Source organism: Hyperoodon ampullatus, assembly GCF_949752795.1.
Source record: "Hyperoodon ampullatus genome assembly, chromosome: 18".
NCBI lineage: Eukaryota > Metazoa > Chordata > Mammalia > Artiodactyla > Ziphiidae > Hyperoodon > Hyperoodon ampullatus.
The window spans coordinates 13,334,189-13,356,380 of NC_136931.1; the positions used below are offsets into that span (position 1 = coordinate 13,334,189).

The 22,192-nt window shown below is 39.6% G+C and overlaps 1 protein-coding gene across 1 annotated transcript in view; it reads left to right on the forward strand.

Annotated features, from left to right (window-relative positions):
• Window positions 1–1,698: 1,698 nt before the first annotated feature.
• Window positions 1,699–22,192, forward strand: part of GLG1 (golgi glycoprotein 1) — a gene marked incomplete at its 5' end in the record, with an annotated part of 144,002 nt that continues 123,508 nt past the window's right edge. Inside the window, one exon of the mRNA XM_079723874.1 lies at window positions 1,699–2,154. Coding sequence (XP_079580000.1) covers window positions 1,699–2,154 — 456 coding nt within the window. The remainder of the gene's footprint in view (window positions 2,155–22,192) is intronic.

The following is a 22,192-nucleotide window of genomic DNA, read 5'->3' on the forward strand; positions in this document are numbered from 1 at the left end:
GGACTCTGTGCTTTCACTGCTGAGGGCCTGGGTTCAATCCCTAGTCGGAGAACTAAGATCACACAAGCTGCGTGGCATGGCCAAAAAAAATTAATTAATTAAACAATTAAAAAAATTAATGACCCTAAGTGACTTTTCAAGAACTTCAGGTCTCTAGCCTGCCTGAGATTTACCTATGCCACATATCTGTTAAGGAACATGTACATTTATCTGTTCTACCCTGGGCTGTCTTAGTCAATGCTCAAGGTTGGCAGCAGCCTTCGCACCATATTATGGCAGTAGCAGGAGTGAGTTTTGGTAGAGATGTCAACATGTCCTCATTCCTAGAGATAGAGGCCTGTGTCAGCCACAGTGGGCAGTTTGTACCCCTAAAATATTCTCAGTCTCAGGGGTTCATTATGAGGCCCATGAGCCCCCACCCAACCTCTCAGGTTCTAGTTATGTCTGGTCTGGTCTTCACTGCCCATTTGTGGGTCAAGACAGCAGAAGCTGCATTTTTGAACATGGATGACCAGTGGGGATCACATGTCCCAAGCTGCCCTCACTCCCCAACATGGTATACTGGCAGAGTGGGATAAAAGTGCATCACGCCAAGTGAGAGGCCAGGGATTCTGGTCCCAGGCTGGCAAAGTTCATCCTGGGCAGGACATTTAACCCTGCTGTGCAGAACTGTTACCATCTCTGCCATTCTTCAGTTGAGTGAGAACCCAACTCAGGCCTGATGCATGGCTCAGATGACACAATAGATATGAAGATGCTTTAGGAAGATAACATCTCTCCTATGGAGAAGGAGGGGATACTGGTGTTAAGTGAAACAACCATCCCTGCCTATAGTGCTTGCTGAAGATGCTGCATTCAGGTCAGCAAGACAGTTATGAGGCACAGACTTAACCTGAGGCCTCAAAGACATGTTTTGTTATTTTTTTTCCCTCCTTGAAACATGAGTTTAAATTCTGGCTTAAAATCTGGCTCACATGCAAAGGGCTTCCCAGTTTATTCATAATACTGGCTATAACTTTTGGAATTCCCTATTGTGGGCCAGGCACTTTATTATTTCTAATCTTCACAATTATACATTAGAGCTCCTCCTTTTCTTTCTCAGACGAGAAAAATGAGGGTCAGAGAAGTTAAAGGACTTTCCTAGTCTGCCGAAGAGCAAGGATTATAACAGGCTCTTTTCTTATTCTGGAACCAGTGCTCCTAACCCTGATTCAATGCTGCCTCCTTTTCTGGGTAAGAGAGGCTTTTGGGGCCGGGGGAAGGAAGCAAGGAGAAATGCAAGAGGTTCTTAGATGCCGGAATACACCTGATCGTGTAAAGTTCACCTCTACACATAAAGTTTTTTTTTCAAGTCATTGAACGGATGACATACTCTACCGGCCATCTTGGTTGTGGCAATCCCAATCCTTTTTTATTTTTCTGTGACGACAACCAAGGGAATTAGGCAAAGCTGCCCTACCCAGATATCTTAAGGAGCACCAGAAACGCCCCCGGCAGAGAGCGCAGCTTTCCCGCCCGCCGAGGTCCGGGGCGTGGGCCATTCGGAGCTCGGCCACTCCCGGGCTTCGCTCCCAGCTGGCGGGTCTGAGCCGGCAGGGGAAGGGCTCGGATGGACGCCGCCGGGCCCCGCCCGACGCCCCGCCCCCTCATTTAAATACGCCGCGCCGGCGGGTGCGTCGAGCTCGCCGCGGACTCAAGATGGCGGCGTGTGGACGTGTACGGAGGATGTTCCGCTTGTCGGCGGCGCTGCAGCTACTGCTGCTCGCGGCGGCCGGGGCCGAGAAACTCCCGGGCCAGGGAGGCCACAGCCCAGGCCAGGGCCCGGGGGCAAACCTTCTGCCCCTCGGAGGGCAGCCTGGAGGCGGCGCTCTAGGGGGTCAGCTCCAGCTGCCTCAGTCATCTCAGTTCCAGCAGCAGCAGCAGCAGCAGCATCAACAGCAGCAGCAGCAGCAACAACCGCCTCAGCAGCCGCAGCCGCCTTTCCCGGCGGGTGGGTCTCCGGCCCGGCGGGGTGGATCAGGGCCTGGCGGGGCTGGCGGGGGCTGGAAGCTGGCGGAGGAAGAGTCCTGCAGGGAGGACGTGACCCGTGTGTGTCCCAAGCATACCTGGAGCAACAACCTGGCGGTGCTGGAGTGCTTGCAGGACGTGAGGGAGGTGAGGAGGCAGGACGGGGCCGGGAAGTCCAGGCCTGGTGCGGGCCCGACGGTGTCGCCGGCCTTGGAAGCCGCTGACGACGGTCTGCTGCTTCTCTCGCTTCCTCTGAGCTGCGCTCGCTCCTTCCCTCTCTGCCCCTCGCTCCCCGGCGCATTCCAAGAAAGGGACCCCACCCCCACCTTTCATTACCTCTGGGTGCGGGGGTCTGGGACGCAGACCCCAGCTCCCGGCTGCAGTCGGCGAAGGCCCAGAGCGTGTTTATATTTGCTCCGGTCTTTTGTGTGATGCTCTAAGCGCGGTGGCTCCTCGGTGAAAACCTGTTTAGGATTTTGCCATCCGTTTCGACTTGGATAATTTGTAGCAACCCTTTTAAACATGAAAAATGGTTGGCGTACTTCAGCTGTTAAAGAATGCCCTGCTGTTTATTGGCAGTAGATAATGTTTGTTTAGGTAACTGGTTCTATTCTGATGTGTATTGTAGACAGCAACCGAATTTACTGTCTTTACCCTATTCTTTTGTAATTCAAAAATTCCTATTATTTACCAGCTGCTGAAGCTAATATATGCTTTTCCCCCCTTCTTCTGCTTCTTCATTTCTTTTGGTCAATTTGTAATGAATCTCAAGTGTAAGCTATTACTCCAAGTGATTTAGAGTCCCAGAGCTTGAAAAGTTGGGGCAGTATTTGAAGATGGATTGTGGGGTCTTTGCCTTTCTGACGTCTGAGTATGATTTTAACAGTACCTTTTAATACAGTCTAGGTTTGATGTTGTTTGATGTGATTCAGTTAAGTAACAGAGAATTTCTTCTCTGGATTTAATGCTACAGACGTAAGTGCATTTTTGACAGTTACCAAAGTTTGGGAGCAAATCTGGTAGGGATACTTTTATTTTAAGGTTTAGGTATATAGAATTAGGCCCAAAGGTTGACAGAAAGAAGCCACCTCTGGATAATATTTTATTTGGGAAATTGTTAAGAGAATTGCCTAAGGTGTTCATGGTCATAAGAAAACCACTGGCTTATAGAAAAATGCTAGTTTTGGCAGTTTTTTCCCCCCTCATCCCCCTGTGATATTTGCTCTGGTATTCCACGCAGAGTAATTCACAGGAGGAAAAGATATACATGCTCAGGAGACAGCGAGAAGGGAAATTTCTAGAGCCACCAGAAATGTGGGGCCTTAGATGACTTATCTACAATTTGAAAACTAGGAAGATAATCCCTTGTTATTCTTTATTCTTCAACTACTCCTCTAGTCGATAACAGCTATGATTCTTAACTCTGTCAAGCTTCTTGAAATGTTATAGTTGGGCTTCGAGGATATATAATAGATGCTGTTCTCTCAAACTAGGATCCTAATATTGACGACCAAACATTTGGTTAAGCAGTTTGTGGTAGAAACAGGATGTTATTAGGGAAAGTGGCAAAAAGTGGCCCATTCAAGGAGTACATGTCTCTTTACGTGCCTTAGGGACATTTGGAAACAGTCACTCACAGGAGCAGTCTTCCTTTGTCATGCATGTAGAACTGTGTAGCAGCATATATAATCTATAAATAACTTAGCTTTGACCACCTTTGGAGTCTGTTTAATTTGGTAGGTACTATCTTTCTTGCATTAGTTAGTGTAAAGAACCTGGCCTGAAAATGCAGTCCCCGCTCCACCTTTGACTGTAAGATTCTCAGCAGGGGTATTCTTTTGGTAACTACGTTTTTCTTCCTTTATAGGGATTTAAACTCTTTGAAGGTAGTTACTAGGTCCTGTATTTCCTTTGTAACTTTTCGGAGTACCTAATTCAGTGCTGAGACTCAGTGAATAGTGTTGACTGATTGAAGGTGAGTAAGCTAATGGAGCCCATTTTATGCTCTAGAGAAAGAAAAGGTGTCATGTAAATTGGAAGAGGGGGTTTGGGGGGAGCAGGGGTTTCCAAATTTCCAATTTAATTAATTTTCCTCCAATTTTATATACATAAAAATTGAAAGAATAGTATCATGAACAGCTGTGTATATTTTTTAGGAGGTGGAGCTATTTTTAAACTACTTCTTTTTTCCTTTAAAGACAGCAAAAAGAAATTTTATTCCACTTAGAGAATTAGTTAAATCTCAATTATGTGTTTGAAAGAGCATAACGATTAAAAAAGTAAACTAGCTAGGCGCATTTGAAGTGAAAGTGTGGAATATGTTTTGTATGTGCTTTTTGGTAAGTAGGACAGTTTGATAGGAAAGTAGACGTTTGTGCTTCTGTATCCCTTTGGATACATATTTGGGGAAGATTGTTCTCTGTGTTCTTGCTATTAGAATTATGAAAAGGAAAAGCATGTGAGTATTTAAATGGTAGTATAGTAAACCACATTTTTATTTTGAAACAACGTGGGTAGGTTAAGTCTTAAGTTCAGATATTTTAAGGTTCTCTTTAGTGTTCAAAGTTATGTACTAATTCACTTAGAGAATCTATTTGAAGGTATTTATACTTACCTTTAAATAATTTCAGCAGATACTTTCCGTTTGTTTAATGCATCATATGCCACCAAATTAAAATGTTATGTGTGAACTATATTAAAACTGCACATAGACTAAGATTAGTTCACAGCTTTTTCTCCTTTTGGCCACTATTTTAAGGCTATATGTTGTGGGGGATTCTTTTTTTAACCCTCTCAGCTGAGTCATACTTTTTAAAAGGTGAAGTATACCCAGCGGGCCCCCTGTTACATAGTGGGTATATTAGCAGTAATGATGGATAGTAGTCCTGGTTACGTGTGTGTGTATGTATATGAAGTTAGTAGTAGTTCTAGTTATAAGAATATATAACTAGAAAGTATAAGGGTAAAAAGGAAAAATACATCCTGGGCTGTTCTACCAGGTGGAGGAGAAGTAATACCAAAGGTATTACTGTCTAGTATTTGATAAAGAGATAAGACATGCTTTATGTTGAGAGTAATTTTAAAATACTTTATATATTTTTGGCTGAAATGACCAACAGTATCTTTTTCTTTTTCTTTTAATAAATTTATTTATTTATTTTTGGCTGTGTTGGGTGTTCGTTGCTGCGTGTAGGCTTTCTCTAGTTGCGGCGAGCAGGGGCTACTCTTCGTTGTGCACGGGCATCTCATTGTGGTGGCTTCTGTTGTTGCAGAGCACGGGCTTTAGGCGCGCGGTCTTCAGTAGTTGTGGCGCACGGGCTTAGTTGCGCCGCGGCATGTGGGATCTTCCCGGACCAGGGCTCAAACCTGTGTCCCCTGCTTTGGCAGGCAGATTCTTAACCACTGTGCCACCAGGGAAGTCCCGACCAATAGTATCTTGTGTTTAGAAGTCGCAGATGGAGATGTTGGTTCTTTAGAAGTTTATTAGTGATGTGCATAGTTTTTCTTAGGTTTTTTTTTTGTTGTTTGATTTTAAAAAAAAGAAACAAAAACTTTCTAATATGGAAAATTTCAAACATAAACACAAATAGAGAGAATAGTATGATGACTCCCCACATACGCATCACCCAGCTTCAGCTAGCCTCACTTTTTTTTTTTTTTTTAATCACGGGTTGGGAGAATGGATTTTTTTTTTTTTTTTTTTGCGGTACGCGGGCCTCTCTCTATTGTGGCCTCTCCCGTTGCGGAGCACAGGCTCCGGACGCGCAGGCTCAGCGGCCATGGCTCACGGGCCCAGCCGCTCCGTGGCATGTGGGATCTTCCCGGACCGGGGCACGAATCCGTGTCCCCTGCATCGGCAGGCGGACTCCCAACCACTTTGCCACCACGGAAGCCCGAGAATGGATATTTTAAAGCAAGTTCCAGACACTGTCATTTCTGTTATAAATACTTCAGTGTGACTCTCTGATAAGGACTTAAAAAAAAAAAACAGAACCTAATTGTTATTTTTTAGTATTTGAAAGCATTATGAGTACTTCTTCTGAATTTCTTGGTACCTTGTCTTGATATATCAGTTTCAGTTTATAAATTTGTGACCACTATCTCTAAACTATGCACACACAGAGTGAATACTTTGTAAACACTTGTTTAAGATGGACTATTTTACATATTGAACAGGAATATTTCAACATTACAAACTGTAAACTTACTTTCAAACTCATAGGTGAACATTTTCTTTTTCTATTCTTAGCCTTTCTCTTAACTATACGTATCCTAAGATAGTATGCCATAATATCTGTATTATCTCATTTATCCTGTGAGGTGAATAGTGTTATTATCTTAGTTGAGAAACAGGCTCAGAGAGATGAAGTAATTTGTCCAGTGTTATATCCTAAGTTGTAGGGGTGGTATTCAGCAAGTTCTCCTTGACTTCAAAGATTGGATTCTTTCTAATCTGCCATGGATGGCGGCAGCTAGGGAAATTAGTATGTGGCTGTTGAGAACGCCAGGGGTTCATAAGTGCACACAAAAGGAGAAGAGTCACCTGGAATTAGAATCCTCTTTTCTTCACTACCAAGAACAACTGGGTGGGAGCATCATCTTTGCATTGGAGTAGTATAGCTTTCTCAGGTGGACAAACTGGCATTATTAGACAAAGCTAATTTAATTACTAGTCTTAGTCTGAGTCCATTACAAGTAGAATTTCTGCTTCATGAAAAGATTTTCAGATCCCATCTCACCTTAAGCAGAATTTGTACTAGTATAATGGAAGAATTTAGATATATTCCCCTACTATTTGTATTGAATCAATGGAACACCACACAGAGTAAACTAGGACTAGAGCTGGCACTGCCATTAACTAGTTCTATGACTGTGAGTAAGTCAGTTTACCACTCGAGTCTCAGTTTCCTCATGTATTAAATGAGAGGTTTGGGAAATAGTACAATTTACGATTTCTAAGATTCCTATTATTTAACCTTTATGAGTTGTTTCCTGTGTATATTCTCTGTATGTATGTATTTTATAGTTTCTAGGATTTATATGTGTGCCATTTCCTGGTTCCTTATTCATTCACGGGTGGAATAGTGAAATGAATAATGCAAACAGCAGTTAATCCAAACATCGTTTGGCTTTAGGATACATTATGATTGTTTTGTTTGAGCCAATATGGAATTTCCTTCTATGCTGACTCTCAGTGGTTGGAAACAGTCCCACCACATAATCAAGGCATTATTGATCTCCTATTATGCACTTAGCATTGTGGAAGAACACTACTACTTTAAGACACTACCATTGCTTACAGTTGGTTTGATAAATGGAATTGTGATCAAGAAACAGTTATATAAGAGAGTGTTCGGGCTTCCCTGGTGGCGCAGTGGTTGAGAGCCCGCCTGCCGATGCGGGGGACATGGGTTCGTGCCCCGGTCCGGGAAGATCCCACATGCCGCGGAGCGGCTGGGTCCGTGAGCCATGGCCGCCGAGCCTGCGTGTCCGGAGCCTGTGCTCCTCAACGGGAGAGGCCACAACAGTGAGAGGCCCGCGTACTGCAAAAAAAAAGACAGTGTTCATCACTTGGTGTCACACAGACAGTAAATTCTTTAGGGCAATGAAAAGAGCACAAAATTAGGATTTAGACTTGGATGGAACTCTGCTCTGCTACTCTTGGCTTAAAAATCTTATCACTTTTTTTTACCCTTAAGTAGGGACAGTTTAGCCCTGTTGTAAGTGAAGATATACATGAGTTCTTGAGTTTGATGTGCTAGTTATATTTTTCTTTTTTATGTTAAACAAAATATGTTATCATTAAAGTAGGCAGTACTAACACATACCACCAGAAATCATCTTGCTTACCACCTATGGTACATGCTTTGGAAAATTCTAAGACTGGATTATCGCTTAAGATCCTTCCAGCTCTGGTACTTTGTGATTCTGTCATCTGTAGAAATACAAAACATTGCAAGGGAATCATAAGCACAAGTGAAAAGGGAAGATGCTTTGAGAAATTAAGGGGGCTGCACTGACTGTACTGAAGTAGAGAGTTTGAGAATTTTTTCAGAGTCCAGATTATAAAGCACCACTGGCTTGTTCTCCAAGTAAAGCCCAGAAATGGGATTTGTTTTTATCCCTGAGATAAAAATATTCCCACAGATAAATGAGTTACCTGTAAAATAGCACTGTCACTTATGGAAGGAACTTTTTAAGGAGCCTCTTGATAAGACTGCTTTACAGTATATAGTTGCTGAATAATTTCATTGCTCTTTGGAAGAAAATAAAATACTCTGTCAGTCCAAGAGATAAGATGATACATTTCTCCTAATGTATTCAAAACAAATTTCATCAGCAACAATCCTCCCAAAAAACTTCTCTTGCTTATATGAGAAATGTATGTAGTATTTTAAAAAGAAGCAGTTAAAATAGCTTGTAGGGGGCTTCCCTGGTGGCGCAGTGGTTGAGAGTCTGCCTGCCGATGCTAGGGGACGTGGGTTCGTGCCCCGGTCCGGGAGGATCCCACATGCCGCGGAGCGCATGGCCGCTGAGCTTGCGCGTCCGGAGCCTGTGCTCCACAATGGGAGAGGCCACAGCAGTGAGAGGCCCGCATACCGCAAAAAAAAAAAAAAAAAAAAAATGGCTTGTAGGATGTCATGCAAATTAATTTTTCTTCCTTCAGCAAACATTTATTGAATACATACTGTGTACAAGACACTGTGCTTAGTGTTAAAGGTTACAAATATATGATAATACCTAGCATTTATCGAGGGCTTTTTGTGTGCCCTGCCTTAAGGGACCAGATGCTCTCTAGGTGTTATATCTCATTTAATTCTATGAGAGATATATCATTAGTATTATTTTAATTATTACTATTTTTTAAATGAGGGGACTCTCTCAGGGCCAGTAAGTAGTGGAATTGATATTTGAAAGCAAGTCTGTCCAACTGTAAAATGGCTCATTTCCCCTCCCCCTTTGCCTGTGGTAGTCCAGTGTCGTAGTCACCAGCTATATATGTTGCTACTGAGCAGTTGAAATATGAGTAGTCTGAGTTGAGATGTGCTGTAAGTGTAAAATGCACACTTGATTTTGAAGACTTAGAACACACAGGAAGGTAAGCTATTTCAATTTTCGGGGGGTAGGGGTGCGCTGCACAGCTTGCAGGATCCTAGTTCCCCCACCAGCAATCGAAACCGGGACCTCGACAGTGAAAGCACAGAGCCCCAACCACTGTACTGCCAGGGAATTCCCGTCTCAGTTTTTATATTGATTACATGTTTAAATGATAATATTTTGGATATATTGGGTTAAAAACATTATTAAAGCCAGTTTTACTTTTTATTTTTTAATGTGACTACTAGAAGACATAAAATAATATATGTGGCTTCCATTATATTTCTGTTGGACAGCACTGATCTGGAAGAAGAAAAAGGTATCTGTATTAAAACTATAATACAAGTTATAAAGTAGTAAGTACCATAAGAGAAGGATAAATTAAATGCTATGTGCATATGGTAGAGGAAATGGTTGGGAGAATCAGAAAAAAACTCTTCACTGCTTTTCAGTCTTAAATCGATGTTTGTATCATGAAATTCTTAATTTAGCCACCTTAAAATGCCTGGTTAATAGATGGATGTCATTTTCCTCATGCTGACTTTATGAGTTGTAAAGGGGTACAGTAGCTCCTTCAGATTAAGAGGAGCTGTACTCATAAAACTGGAAGCCAGTAAGTGACTCATCTTTATTTGATTGAGTTAGATATATTTAAAACTTAAGAAAGAATGTCAAGTGATGGCCCTCAGAACTGTGCCAGTACTAACCCTTGTATCTGCATTAAAATAGAGTGTGGAGGAACAAGAAGTGTGGACTGGAATCTAAAAACAATGAATTAAGAGAACCAGACATTTATTTTCATTCAGTTTTAATAATTTTACTGAAATTAGAATATTATGTTAGAGCGACTGCATGGTGTTTACAGTACCTCTAAATTCTCCTATTGAAGCCTTGAATAACATTATAACTCTATACAGGGGGAGTCAAGGTGAAAATGAGTACTTGGTTGAATTCCTGGATCTGTATCCTTGTAAAATAGAACAAAGAACAAACTCTTAAAGCATTTTTGTGTTCCTTTAAAAAAAAAAAACAAATATGATGTATACTTAAAATCATAAGGAAGATAAACAGTGAAGTGAAATGATATGTGAGAGAAATTAACCAGGAGAACGTGCGTATGTTATAAATCAATTCAAATGCAGAGTTACCCAAAAAAATGAAAGAGAAAAATCATGTTTAAAGAAAATGCTCTGATGTCTAGGAAGGTTTCATTTGTAATTTAACTTAACGTAGACAGACTGCAAGTCACTTAACAGAATTCCCGAAGTTCCTATGCTGGCCAAATCAGCTCCGTAATGTGATAAACAACATAAAGAGAACAAAAACTTCAAGGAAGGAGAAGGGAATATAATGGAGAGTTTTAATCACACACAAAGTCTGCCATTTGTTAATTAATGCCATCTACTGCGCATACTTGTTGCACATGAAATAATCAGCAGAGATAAGGTCCTATAGTCATGTGGAGCTCATCATAGGAGGAGCAGTGTGGTGAGTGGTAAAAGAGTGGGCTCTGGAACTGCAGTCCTGGATTCAAATCCTAGCTCACTTACCACTTACTGTGACCTTGGACAGATTTATCTCTTCAGCCTTCACTTTTCTTATTTGTAAAATTGAGGTATGAAACCACTCCCACAGGGTTATGAAGAGGATGAAAAAAATATAAATATATAGAGCATCCACCAAAAGACCATCAGTGGTCTTTCTGCCCTTTGTTGTTGCAGATGACGTCCTTCAAGATATGGCTTTATGTTCACTGTCTTGAGAAATCTGAAGTAAATTGTAATGTGCCACACCTTTTATTATAATCCTTCCAAGGCTTCTTCAAGAAAGCTGTAGTTGAACTTACTTGAAGAGTAGTAAGGTCAAAAACTTTTTATAGGACTTCCCTGGTGGCTCAGTGGTTGAGAATGTGCCTGCCAGTGCAGGGGACACGGGTTCGAGCCCTGGTCTGGGAAGATCCCACATGTTGCGGAGCAACTAAGCCCGTGCACCACAACTACTGAGCCTGCGCTCTAGAGCCTGCGAGCCACAGCTCCTGAGCCCGAGTGCCACAACTACTGAAGTCCATGCGCCTAGAGCCCCGTGCTCTGCAACAAGAGAAGCCACCCAATAAGAAGCCCGGGAACCGCAACGAAGAGTAGCCCCTACTCACCGCAACTAGAGAAAAGCCCGCGCGCAGCAACAAAGACCCCAGGCAGCCAAAAATAAAAATAAATAAATAAATAAAAATTTATTTTAAAAAAATAAAGGTAGTATTTTTAAAAAAACACAACTTTTTGTAGAGTCTTTACCAGGTATTTAAAATGTGTACACTTTGAGGTTGTGGAGTGCAAAGGAGTGAATTCTCTGGGTGAAGGAATTCAGTTCTACCAAATGTTCTTTCATTCTCTTGGCCTAAATGACGCCTAAATTTGGAATATACTGCTTATCAGACAAAGGAAATCTCTGTTCTTTGATATAAGAGGAAAAAAATTAGTTCTTCTATTTCTGAAGACTGTGTTGCTTAAAACATCCTCCCTCTGTAGAATGGAATGACTAAGTATAACTTTTATCAGCTGAGAAACAGAAGGCATTGATTGTTATCTTTTTGCCCTTTGTAAAACCAGATAAATATAAAAATCACTTAAATTTTCCTGAACGTTGGCAACTTTTCAGAGGGAAAGTAATATGTAAGGACTTTTATGTTGCTAAGGTGGGAACATTTTCTGGCCTATGGAACAGTCTATATTGAAGTATAAATACATAAATTAATCATACATTAAGGACAGCACAATATATTCTCAGTATGTAAGCCTTCTTTCTGAGGTAATCAGGTAGTAGAGTTAGTTTTGAATAGTTTTGAAATAGACAAAATTCCACAACCTCGGGACTTCCCTGGGGTCCAGTGGTTAAGACTCTGCGCTCCCGATGTAGGGGGCACGGGTTCAATCCCTGGTGGAACTAAGATCCCACATGCCACATGGTGTGGCAAAAAAAAAAAAAAATCCACAATCTCTTATTCAAACTCTGATTTGCTAGATTAGGACCTGACTGACATGTGTATAGATAAAAGCTTTTAGTGTGTAGAGTTGTTGGTTTTCTTTTTTAAAATTATTATAAGCAGTTTCAAGAATTTATACGACTGTATATTGATTTTCAACTTGAAAGTATCATCTGAAACAGGAGAAATTAGAGCAGTGAAAGCGGAAGTCAGAAGAGATTGGTATGGTTCCCTTCCTCTTTTGGAAACAAATTCACATTCTTTAGCCCATGGTCTCAGGCTGCTTCTCCATTCTCCAGCTCTGCTTCCCACCAGCTCCCTACATGATATCCTACCGTTCACTACCTTTCCCCCAAGTCGTTTAATGGTATTGGCTTCCAGAGAGTGCCAGTTACAGCTGTTGAGTTTTTATGTAAATATTTTGTTGGCAAAGATTTTATATTCAGTGATTTGAGAAGTTTCTGCCCCAGACTGTTGCTCATTACCTTTCCCTTTGCACAGTCCACTGCCCCTACCCCCTACCAGTTCTCCTTTAAGCATTGTTTTCTGGCTTGTTTTTACTAGCAGGCTGAACCATAAGAATTACTAATATTTGATCATATTTGATTTATAAAAAACAGTTTCATATGGTTCAGTCTGTTGTTCATCTTGCTCAGGTTTTGAGTAAGCAGTATATGCTTCTGTAGCAATATCATTGTTTTCTTTTGTATCATCTTAAACTCTAGAAATTTAGTCATTTTAGTGTAGGGCTTTCCCCTTGGGAGTCTTCCTGAAATTTTTTTCCCAGCTTCTCATTTGGTGTATCTGCCCCTAGGACCAAAAGAAGAGAACCAGTGTAGATTGTTTTATATTTTTACTCATTCATTTGTGAAATATTTACTGAGCACTCACTGTAGGGGTTAATTAATAAGCAAGATGATTATTTGGCATAAAAAAAGGTGGCATGAGAGTTTTGTTTCTTAAAAAATAATGTATTCCGAAAAACTTTTCTTACTTCTCTTACAATAGGGGAAATGTGGAACCAGGTATAAATGTCAGGGAAGAACTCACCAAATATACTTGGCTTTTTAAAAATTGAGTATTGACCTAACAACCTTCTCCCTAAATATTTAGTTACTCTGAGTTAAGTTGCTAGCTAACATTTAGTTTATGGAACCCTTTTAATCTCATTTGCAGTTCTTGATAATGGTATGTGGTAGATAGGACAGATATCAGCCGTATTTTATAGACAGAAAAACCACAAGAATCAGATGGATTATGATTTGGCCAAGTCTTGTAAGTATTAAGAAACAGAGCTTAGACGCCAACTCAAGCCTTTTTAAATTTAAAGCCTCTGTTTTTCCGTGTTACCACATTGCTTCTCTGATAATTTTCACATTTACATAAATGATATATTTTCATATTTTTAATGTATTTTTATAGCCCATTTTTATTTAAATCTGCCAACAAATATTTGAACACATACTGTATGCCCCTATTTCTTAAAATAATTTTTCTGTTCTCCTCTCCTGGGCGCTAATCTTACACAGGTTAAATTGCTTGCTATCGTCTCACAATCATGAGGCTCTTTTCTTTACCCTCCTCTCCCCACCAGCAGTGGGGTTGGGGGTTTTTTTCCCCCTCTGTTTCATTTTGGATTATTACTATTGCTGTATTTTTAGGTTCATAGGTCTTTTCTTCTGTGGTTTCCAGTCTGCTGTTAGCGCCATCTGTCCAGTATATCTTTTATTTTAGATACTCTATTTTTCATCTGTAGAGGTTTGATTTGGATCTTACATATATATTCCATTTCTCTCTTCGTTATGTTCATATTTTCCTTTACAACCTTGAATGCGTTTGTAATAGCTGTTCTAAAAAGGTCCTCATCTGCTAATTCCATCATCTGTCATTTCTTGGTCTTTTTCCACTGATTAATTTTTCTTGTGGTCACATTCCTACTTCTTTGCATGTGTGGTGATTTTTTTTATTGGGTGTTGGTCATTGTGCATTTTACATCTTTGCTGAATTTGGTCGAATTCCCTTAAAGAGTGTTAGATTTTGTCTGGCACACAGGTTACATGGAGATCAGTTTGATCCTTTTGAGGCTTGCTTTTAAACTTTGTTAGGGCAAGTCCAGAGCAGCCTTTAGTCTATGTCTACTTTAATTCTGCTGCTGAGATGTGACTCTTCTGGGACTCTACCCAATGTCCCAAGTTATGTGAGGTCTCTCCTTTCTGGTTGGTGGGAATGAACTACTCCCTGCCTTGTGAGCTTCAAGAATTATTTGGCGTATTTGCTTTTCAGTGTTTCGTTTCCCACTGCACACACATAGGATAGGACTTGACTCAGGGCGGTCCCTCTGAAGATCTCCTGGGATCTTTGTACAGCTCTCCTTTCCATTACTCTCTCTGTCTTGCAAATTCTGGCTGCCTTCTATCCCCTGAACTTTGATTTCTCTCCTCTACTCAGCAAGTACACTAGAGTCTGTTTGGGTTCCTCCTCCCTGTGCTGCAGCCTAGAAACCACCTCCTGGCAGTAAGATGGGGTGGTCTTCAGGCTCACATTGTTTCACTTCTCTCAGGGATCATAGGCTTATGCTGCCTGTTGTCCAGTGACTGAAAATTATTTCATATATTTTGTCTAGTTGTTAATTACTCTGGGGGCAATTTCTGTGGTAAGTAATCCTTTGTGAGCAGAAGTAGAAATCACCGCCCCTTGAAGTTTATCTTCTGACCTATCAAATGGAAATGAATAGAAGAATTTGTTAGAAAAGGAGATTGAGCATTATTTATTAAAATTGCAAATGTATATATCTGTCCTTTGAGCTAACAATCCTACTTCTGAAAATCTATACATAACAGTATGATCAGTGTGTAGGAGGTATTTAATTGAAGTTGTTTTTTTTTTTTGGTAATAGCAAACAATTGGAAACAACCTCACACCCCTCAATAAGGAAGTGATTAAATAAATTTATTGTGCATCAATACAATGAACTCTTGTATTACTGTGGAAGAGAAACTCTTTATGTCAAGTATGGAAAGAGCTCCAAGATCTGTGACTAAATTAAGAAAGTAAAGTTACCGCTTTGTATAGTATACTACCTTTTTTACAATCAAAGGGGAAAAATAAGAATAATAATATTTATTAATATTTGCTTGTATCTGCATTAGAATGCTCCAGAGGGTACAGAAGAAATTAGGGCTAATGGAGGATAAGAATGGGTGGGAAACTTTCCACTCTATTCTTTATATTTTTGACTTTTTTTCTTTTTGGCTGCGCCGTGTGGCTTGTGGGATCGTAGTTCCCCAACTAGGGATTGAACCCAGGCCCACGGCAGTGGAAGTGCCGAGTCCTAACCACTGACCACCAGGGAATTTCCTATATTTTTGATTTTTAAAAAAAAAATTTGAGCTGTATGTATGTGTTACCCATTTAACTTTTTTTTTTAAATTAAGATAAAGACCTTTTTTTTCCCCCATTGCTCATGTTGACTAAACTATCTCAGTATGAGAGTTCCACAGGTATAATTTCATTTTGTGCCAAGGTCAGCTTGTTTGTAACTGGGTTGAGCCAAGCCTTTCACCAACTTAGAAGATAAAAGATTTCCTTAATGTATTATTTAGGGCAAAACTAACTGCCATACCAAACCCCAAACTACCAGTGGCTTACCGCAAGAGAAGTTGTGGAAGACTGTCAGCCATCTGGTGATCGGGAGACCCTGGTTCCTCCCGACTTGTGGTCCTATTTCCTAGGGCTTTAGAGTCTTCCACTTTCAGGCAGACAAGAGAATTAGAAACCCTGCCTGCTGCTTTTTCTTTTTTTTTTTTTTAAGTCCTTATTACCCTTCCTTCCATATAATTCACATACCATAAAATTCAACCACAAGTTCTTTTTTTTTTATTTTGGGCTGCGTTGGGTCTTCGACGGTGCACGTGAGCTTTCTCTAGTTGTGGCGAGTGGGGGCTACTCTTCACTGCAGTGCTTGGGCTTTTCATTTCTCATTGCGGTGGCTTCTCTTGTTGTGGAGCACGGGCTCTAGGCACGTGGGCTTCAGTAGTTGTGGCTCACGGGCTTAGTTGCTTTGCAGCATGGAGGATCTTCCTGGACCAGGGCTCGAACCCGTGTTCCCTGCATTGGCAGGCAGATTCTTAACCACTGCACCACCAGGGAAGTCCCCCAGCCACAAGTTCTTAAAAGCCCTGGCCTCGAGGTGATCAACTCTTTTGTTCACATTCCACAGGCGAGAACTCTTCACATGCAGCACCTAGATACACAGGGGACTGGGTAATGCGCTCCTAGTGACAGCTCCCCACTGTGAAAAGGGGAGCACAAAATGCTAGCAAGACAACTAGCAAGTTCTGTCACAGTTATCTGGGCAAGTCAGGTCAAGTTCATGTGCCAGCCTTTTATTTGTCATATCAAGCAGTTATGTTCCTTCCCATTTTCTCTAGGAAGATGAAAGTTGTTTATAAGCAATCAGATTTTTCTTTTCTCTTCTCTAAATGTGTGGAAATACTTCCATGTGATCAGTTTTCAGTGTTATGATCTCTTTGATTTAAAGTATGGAAGCAGTTTCAGCCTTGTGTAGTGATCTCAGTTCCAGTTTTATACTTGCTAAGGGTCAAGACCTTGTGTCCTATGCCTGGCATTAAGCCCCAAGCCCTAGGTTAATGGAACAGTCCCCCTTCTTCCTTCCTCTGCTTCTGGTGCCATGGTTTTTAATCCTGCCTCCCTCCTTTTCCTGGCATCTAGGGGATTCCTCTTTCTCTTGAGTTCATCTATGCCTTTGAAAGAACTTCATGTTTATTGTTGAAGTCTTTTCAAGTTCTGAACATATATATCGCTAGAACCTGAAGTTCTTGAGTTCTGAGGCAGCTCATTCTTTGGATAAGTGACTTTGTTCAAAAGAGATGAGGAAGTAGATTAACATTTATTGGGCAACTGCTATGTGCTTGTATACATAATCTTATTTAATCACCACTGTTAGTCTAAGAGGTAGATTTAGTTTTAGCCCTCATTTTATTATGGAAAATTTCAAAGATACAGAACAGTTTTAAAAAATCATACATTCGGGCTTCCCTGGTGGCGCTGTGGTTGAGAGTCCGCCTGCCGATACAGGGGACACGGGTTCGTGCCCCGGTCTGGGATGATCCCACATGCTGCAGAGCGGCTAGGCCCATGAGCCATGGCCGCTGAGCCTGTGCGTCCGGAGCCTGTGCTCCGCAACGGGAGAGGCCACAACAGTGAGAGGCCCGCGTACCGCAAAAAAAAAAAAAAAAAAAATCATACATTCATCACCCATATACCTGACCACTAAAATTTTACCGTTAACATTTTGTTCTACTTGCTTTATCACATAAATATGTTTTAAACATTTACTGTAAGCTATATGAAAAAATTGCATTCCAAGTCAGTTTTAGTTCATAGCTTTTCTTGTGCTTAATAAAAACAAAACACTCTCCTACTGCCAGAACTTTAAAAAAAAGAAAGAAAAGAGAAATTGTATCTTAGTTAAAAACAACTGCATTTATTTTGTGTTAGTCTTTTTTTTTTCCTCCTCAAGGTGGTTGGGAAAACCAGTGTCTTTTTCTGAAGCAGGTCTGCTCATTCTGCTATGATGAGCCAAAATCCTTAGACTTTGCTTTTTTCCTCAGTTTCTGAAGATGCTGTTTTCACGGTCATCTTTTTCTAGATCTGGCCTTTCCATTGTTATAAGTTTATGTAACCTAAAAGGAATTCCAGATGATTCAAGATATACCAAGCTTGGGAAATTGAGCTGTCTCCTGAATGGCTGACCCTGCAACATGGCATGGCATTTCAAACTGATACATGTTGGAACTTTTGCTCAGTTTAATGATGCCATGCAATGGTGATTTATAGATTATATTGAGATAATAATAGATTCATTTTTTAGATTAATTAGAACGTAGCAAGTAGAGTGTAGCAAAAGTGCAGAGTATTTGTTCCTCTGAGCTAGTATCCTCCGTCATCCAAAATAGTTGTTTAATAATTTAGTTATAATAATAACCTGTATAAGATGTTGTCAACCTTTTGATGTGTATGTTTAGTGTACTTTTTAAAAAATTCCATTATTTTTGTTCTCCATTGGATGATTTAGAGCTCAGTCTTTTGTGATGATAAATCACTTCCATTGGCATGCTAAAGTCTGGACATAGGTTTATTCTTGCTGTGCAGTGACTATATTTCCTGGATTCAGAAGATGGCTGTCAGCTGGAGCTTTCTGAGAGTCAATTTAATATGATTGGCTATATGTTAAAATGTTGTTGGTATTTGTAATGACTGCTTTTTGCCAGGAGGGCATTTAAGTTTTTTTTTTTTTTTTTTTTGGCTGTGTTGGGTCTGTTGCTGCGTGTGGGCTTTCTCTAGTTGCGGTGAGCGGGAGCCACTCTTTGTTGCAGTGCGCGGGCTTCTCATTGTGGTGGCTTCTGTTGTTGTGGAGCACGGGCTCTAGGGTGCACGGGCTTCAATAGTTGTGGCTTGCAGACCCTAGAGCGCAGGCTCAGTAGTTGTGGCGCACAGGCCCAGTTGCTCCGCGGCATGTAGGATCCTCCCGGACCAGGGCTCGAACCCATGTCCCCTGTGTTGGCAGGCAGACTCTTAACCACTGCACCACCAAGGAAGCCCCATGCTTTTTCTTTTCTTTTTTTTTTTTTTAATATTTTAAGAGTAGTTTAAAAATAATTAGCAATTTGTCACTCCATAAGGCTAGACATACTAAATAAATTTGTTTTAAATTGTTATGATCACCTTTAAAAAACAAAGTATCTTGAAATTGTTGTCACAAGGCATTAATTAGCATATGTAGGAATTATAAGATAAAGTGTGAAATTAAGGACAAGCAATTCTTTTTTTTTTTTAATTTTTAATTTTTATTGGAGTATACTTGACTTACAGAATGGGTTCATTTCAGGTGTACAGCAAAGTGAATCAGTTACATATATACATATATCCACCTTTTTTTTTTTTTTGATTCTTTCCCATATAGGCCATTACAGAGTATTGAGTAGAGTTCCCTGTGCTACACCACAGGTTCTTATTAGTTATCTGGTTTCTGTATAGTAAGGTGTATATGTGAATCCCCATCTCCCAATTTGTCCCTCCCTTCTGAAAATGTTTATTATTAAAGACCTAATGAGAAATCATTGTAATGGGATTAACAAACAGATCTGCTTATTTCTGTGACATAAATTGTTAAATTAGGACTGATAACATTATATCAGGGCATCTTAGAATTTCAGGAATTTCATACAATTTTGGAACACTTCTGTTAATATATTCCTATATAAATATAAGGTTAAAAGATTGTTTTTCTTTTTTTTAATTTTAAAAATTTATTTAAAAAATAAAACAATGGTACAAAAAGGTTGAAAGTAAAAGAACTGGAAAAGATATCCTGTGCAAATATAAACCAAAAGGAAATTATATAATAACAGATACAGTAGACTTGAAAGCAAAAGCGTTACTAGAAATAAACAAGGGCACTTCATATCAACAAGTCCAATTTACCAGGAAGTTTTAAATTTGTATGCACTTAACTTGAACTTATATAGAGCAGCAGGGCTACAAGGAAAAAATAGAGAAATTCACTATCATAATAGGAGATTTAACATACTGCTGTCATTCACTGATAGAGGATACTGCTTTCAGAACCAGGAGACACCCACCCAAAAAAATTAGTAAGGATATAAAAAACTTAAATAACGTGAGCAGCAAATTTGATTCAACAAGCAGATATATAGTCACTATACTCCAAAACTTTAAATTACAAATTATTTTCAAGCACACTTGGAACATTTTTAAAACTGACCATATTGTTTTGTAAGGCAAATTTTAACAAATTTCAAAGTACTAAAATTATACAAAGTGTGTTTCTTGACTTGTAGTTAAGCTACAAATCAGTAACAAAAAAGTAACTAGAAGTTATGAAATACACTACTTCTAAGTAACCCCCCAAAAAACAAATCTCAATTGGAATTAGAAAATAATTTGAACTGAATGATAATAAAAATATTACATACCAAAACTTGGATGTGACTGAAGCTGTGCTTACAGGAATATGTATAAGGACAAGCAATTCTTAAAATTATCCTTTCAGTTAGAAATGAAGTCTTTAGAGGGACTTCCCTGGTGGTCCAGTGGGTAAGACTCTGCGCTCCCAGTGCGGGGGGCCTGGGTTTGATCCCTGGTTGGGAAACTAGATCCCGCATGCTGCAACTAAGACCCGGTGCAGCCAAAAATAAATAGATAAATATTTAAAAAAGAAAGAAAGAAAGAAAGAAAGAAATGAAGTCTTTAGAGTGTTTAATTTTCATCTATCACCATCATTGTTATATAGTCCTTGTAATGAATTGAATTTGATTCTGGATCAATTGCAGCAGACAACATTTCTTCCATTTCCTCCTGAGAAAAAGGCTGACTTTCTTCAGTCATATAGTTAATCAGTTCTTCCTTAGAAAGAAACCCATGTTTAGCTGGATCTAATACCTCAAAAGCTTGAAGAAGCAGATCTTCCGGAATTGGTCTCATTCTTCTTTCCAGTAGTACTTCAGTCATCAGGAAGAAATTTTTCAGATTCACTGTATCCAGTGGGTTCTTCTTCTTCCTCTACCTCTGCAATCAGATCATGTAGCTCTCCTTCACTAGGGCAGCCTCCTAATGACCTGATCATTGTTCTGATCTCTCTGTGCCTTCCTTGTCTCTGTCGTCCACCATCTTGTTCTGTCTACGCTTTTTCTAATTCAGAGGTACTCTAACTTTAATAATGCAGTTTTTCAGTTCAGGAAGTTCTTTGTATTGAAGCATGCATAAAACTCTGCAGACATGGGATTAAATCACTTAGAAGTGTTATATGTGTTTTGAAAATAACCTTTTGAAAGCTTGTTAATATTTTGTTCTGTGTGGCTCTTACTATAAATGATGTGAATAATCTGTCTTATACTTACCTTTAGAAAACCCAGTTTAAATGATTGGACTTAAGTAAGAAAAACTAAGCCACTTGACTGTATTACATACTAGTAAATTTCATAAAGATTTTAGTGTCATAGCATGATAACACATTATAGTTGAATTTTTTTCTTATTTTTAGGTATATATTTTGTAAATTTTATTTTGTACAGAAACTATCCCTTGAAAAAGAAACTTGAAGTTTCTTAACGGGCTATATTTTTTTAACATATTCTTTCCTAATGTTGAACCAGAGTTCATCTGTTATTTTAGATAGCTAAATTAATTTGCCATAATTTTATTTAGAATTTTGAATCTGTGAGCATTGGAATTTAAGGACAAATTTATAAAATGCAGCTGTCTGAAACTCTACTTGATAACAGTGTTATAAATAATAATACTAATCATACCTTGTAAGAAACACCCTAAGAGATAGTTTGTAAATGTTTTACCAACAAAACTTGGTTACTTAATGTTAGGCCTTTGTGATGCAATTAATAGTAACATTTTCAAGGTAATAATGCTGGTGGTGGTCTGCAAGGAACTTAAAATAAAGGAGAGTCAAAGAGAAGAATTAGTCATTGTTTTTCAATGCCATGGCCAATGGGAGAACTGCCCTGAGCAGCTGACATTAGTTGTTCTTGGCAAATTGAACTCTTTAGTGAAATGTCTGCATTATCTTAGATTTGTTTTTGAGGGAAATGGGAAGTCACTGAATATTATTGAGTAGGAGAATGGCATGACAAATTAGTTAGGGAAATTATTTTTGTGGCAGTGTGGATTGAAGTAAGGAAGATCTGAAGGAACTCACTGAATAAGCTGCTTTTGTAATTAAACTGTGGACCACAGTGGACTAGTAGCAATGGAGATGGCAATGGGATTGAAGGGAGACTCATTACTTAGGAAAAATTGAGTGCTTTTATTCATTCATTTGCCAGATTTTGGATAACTATTATTTACTACATGTCTGAAACTTAATGGTAGGTATTGGGAATATGGAGATTATCATACCTACTCCTCAGAGGCATGATCCTTGTTCTCATGGGGCTTACCATCTAGTGGAGGAGATAGCCATTAAAGAATCACAAAATAAATGGAAAATTATAGCTACAATAAATGCTTTGAAAGAGATCTATGTAGACATTTGGCTAATCAGAGAGTCAG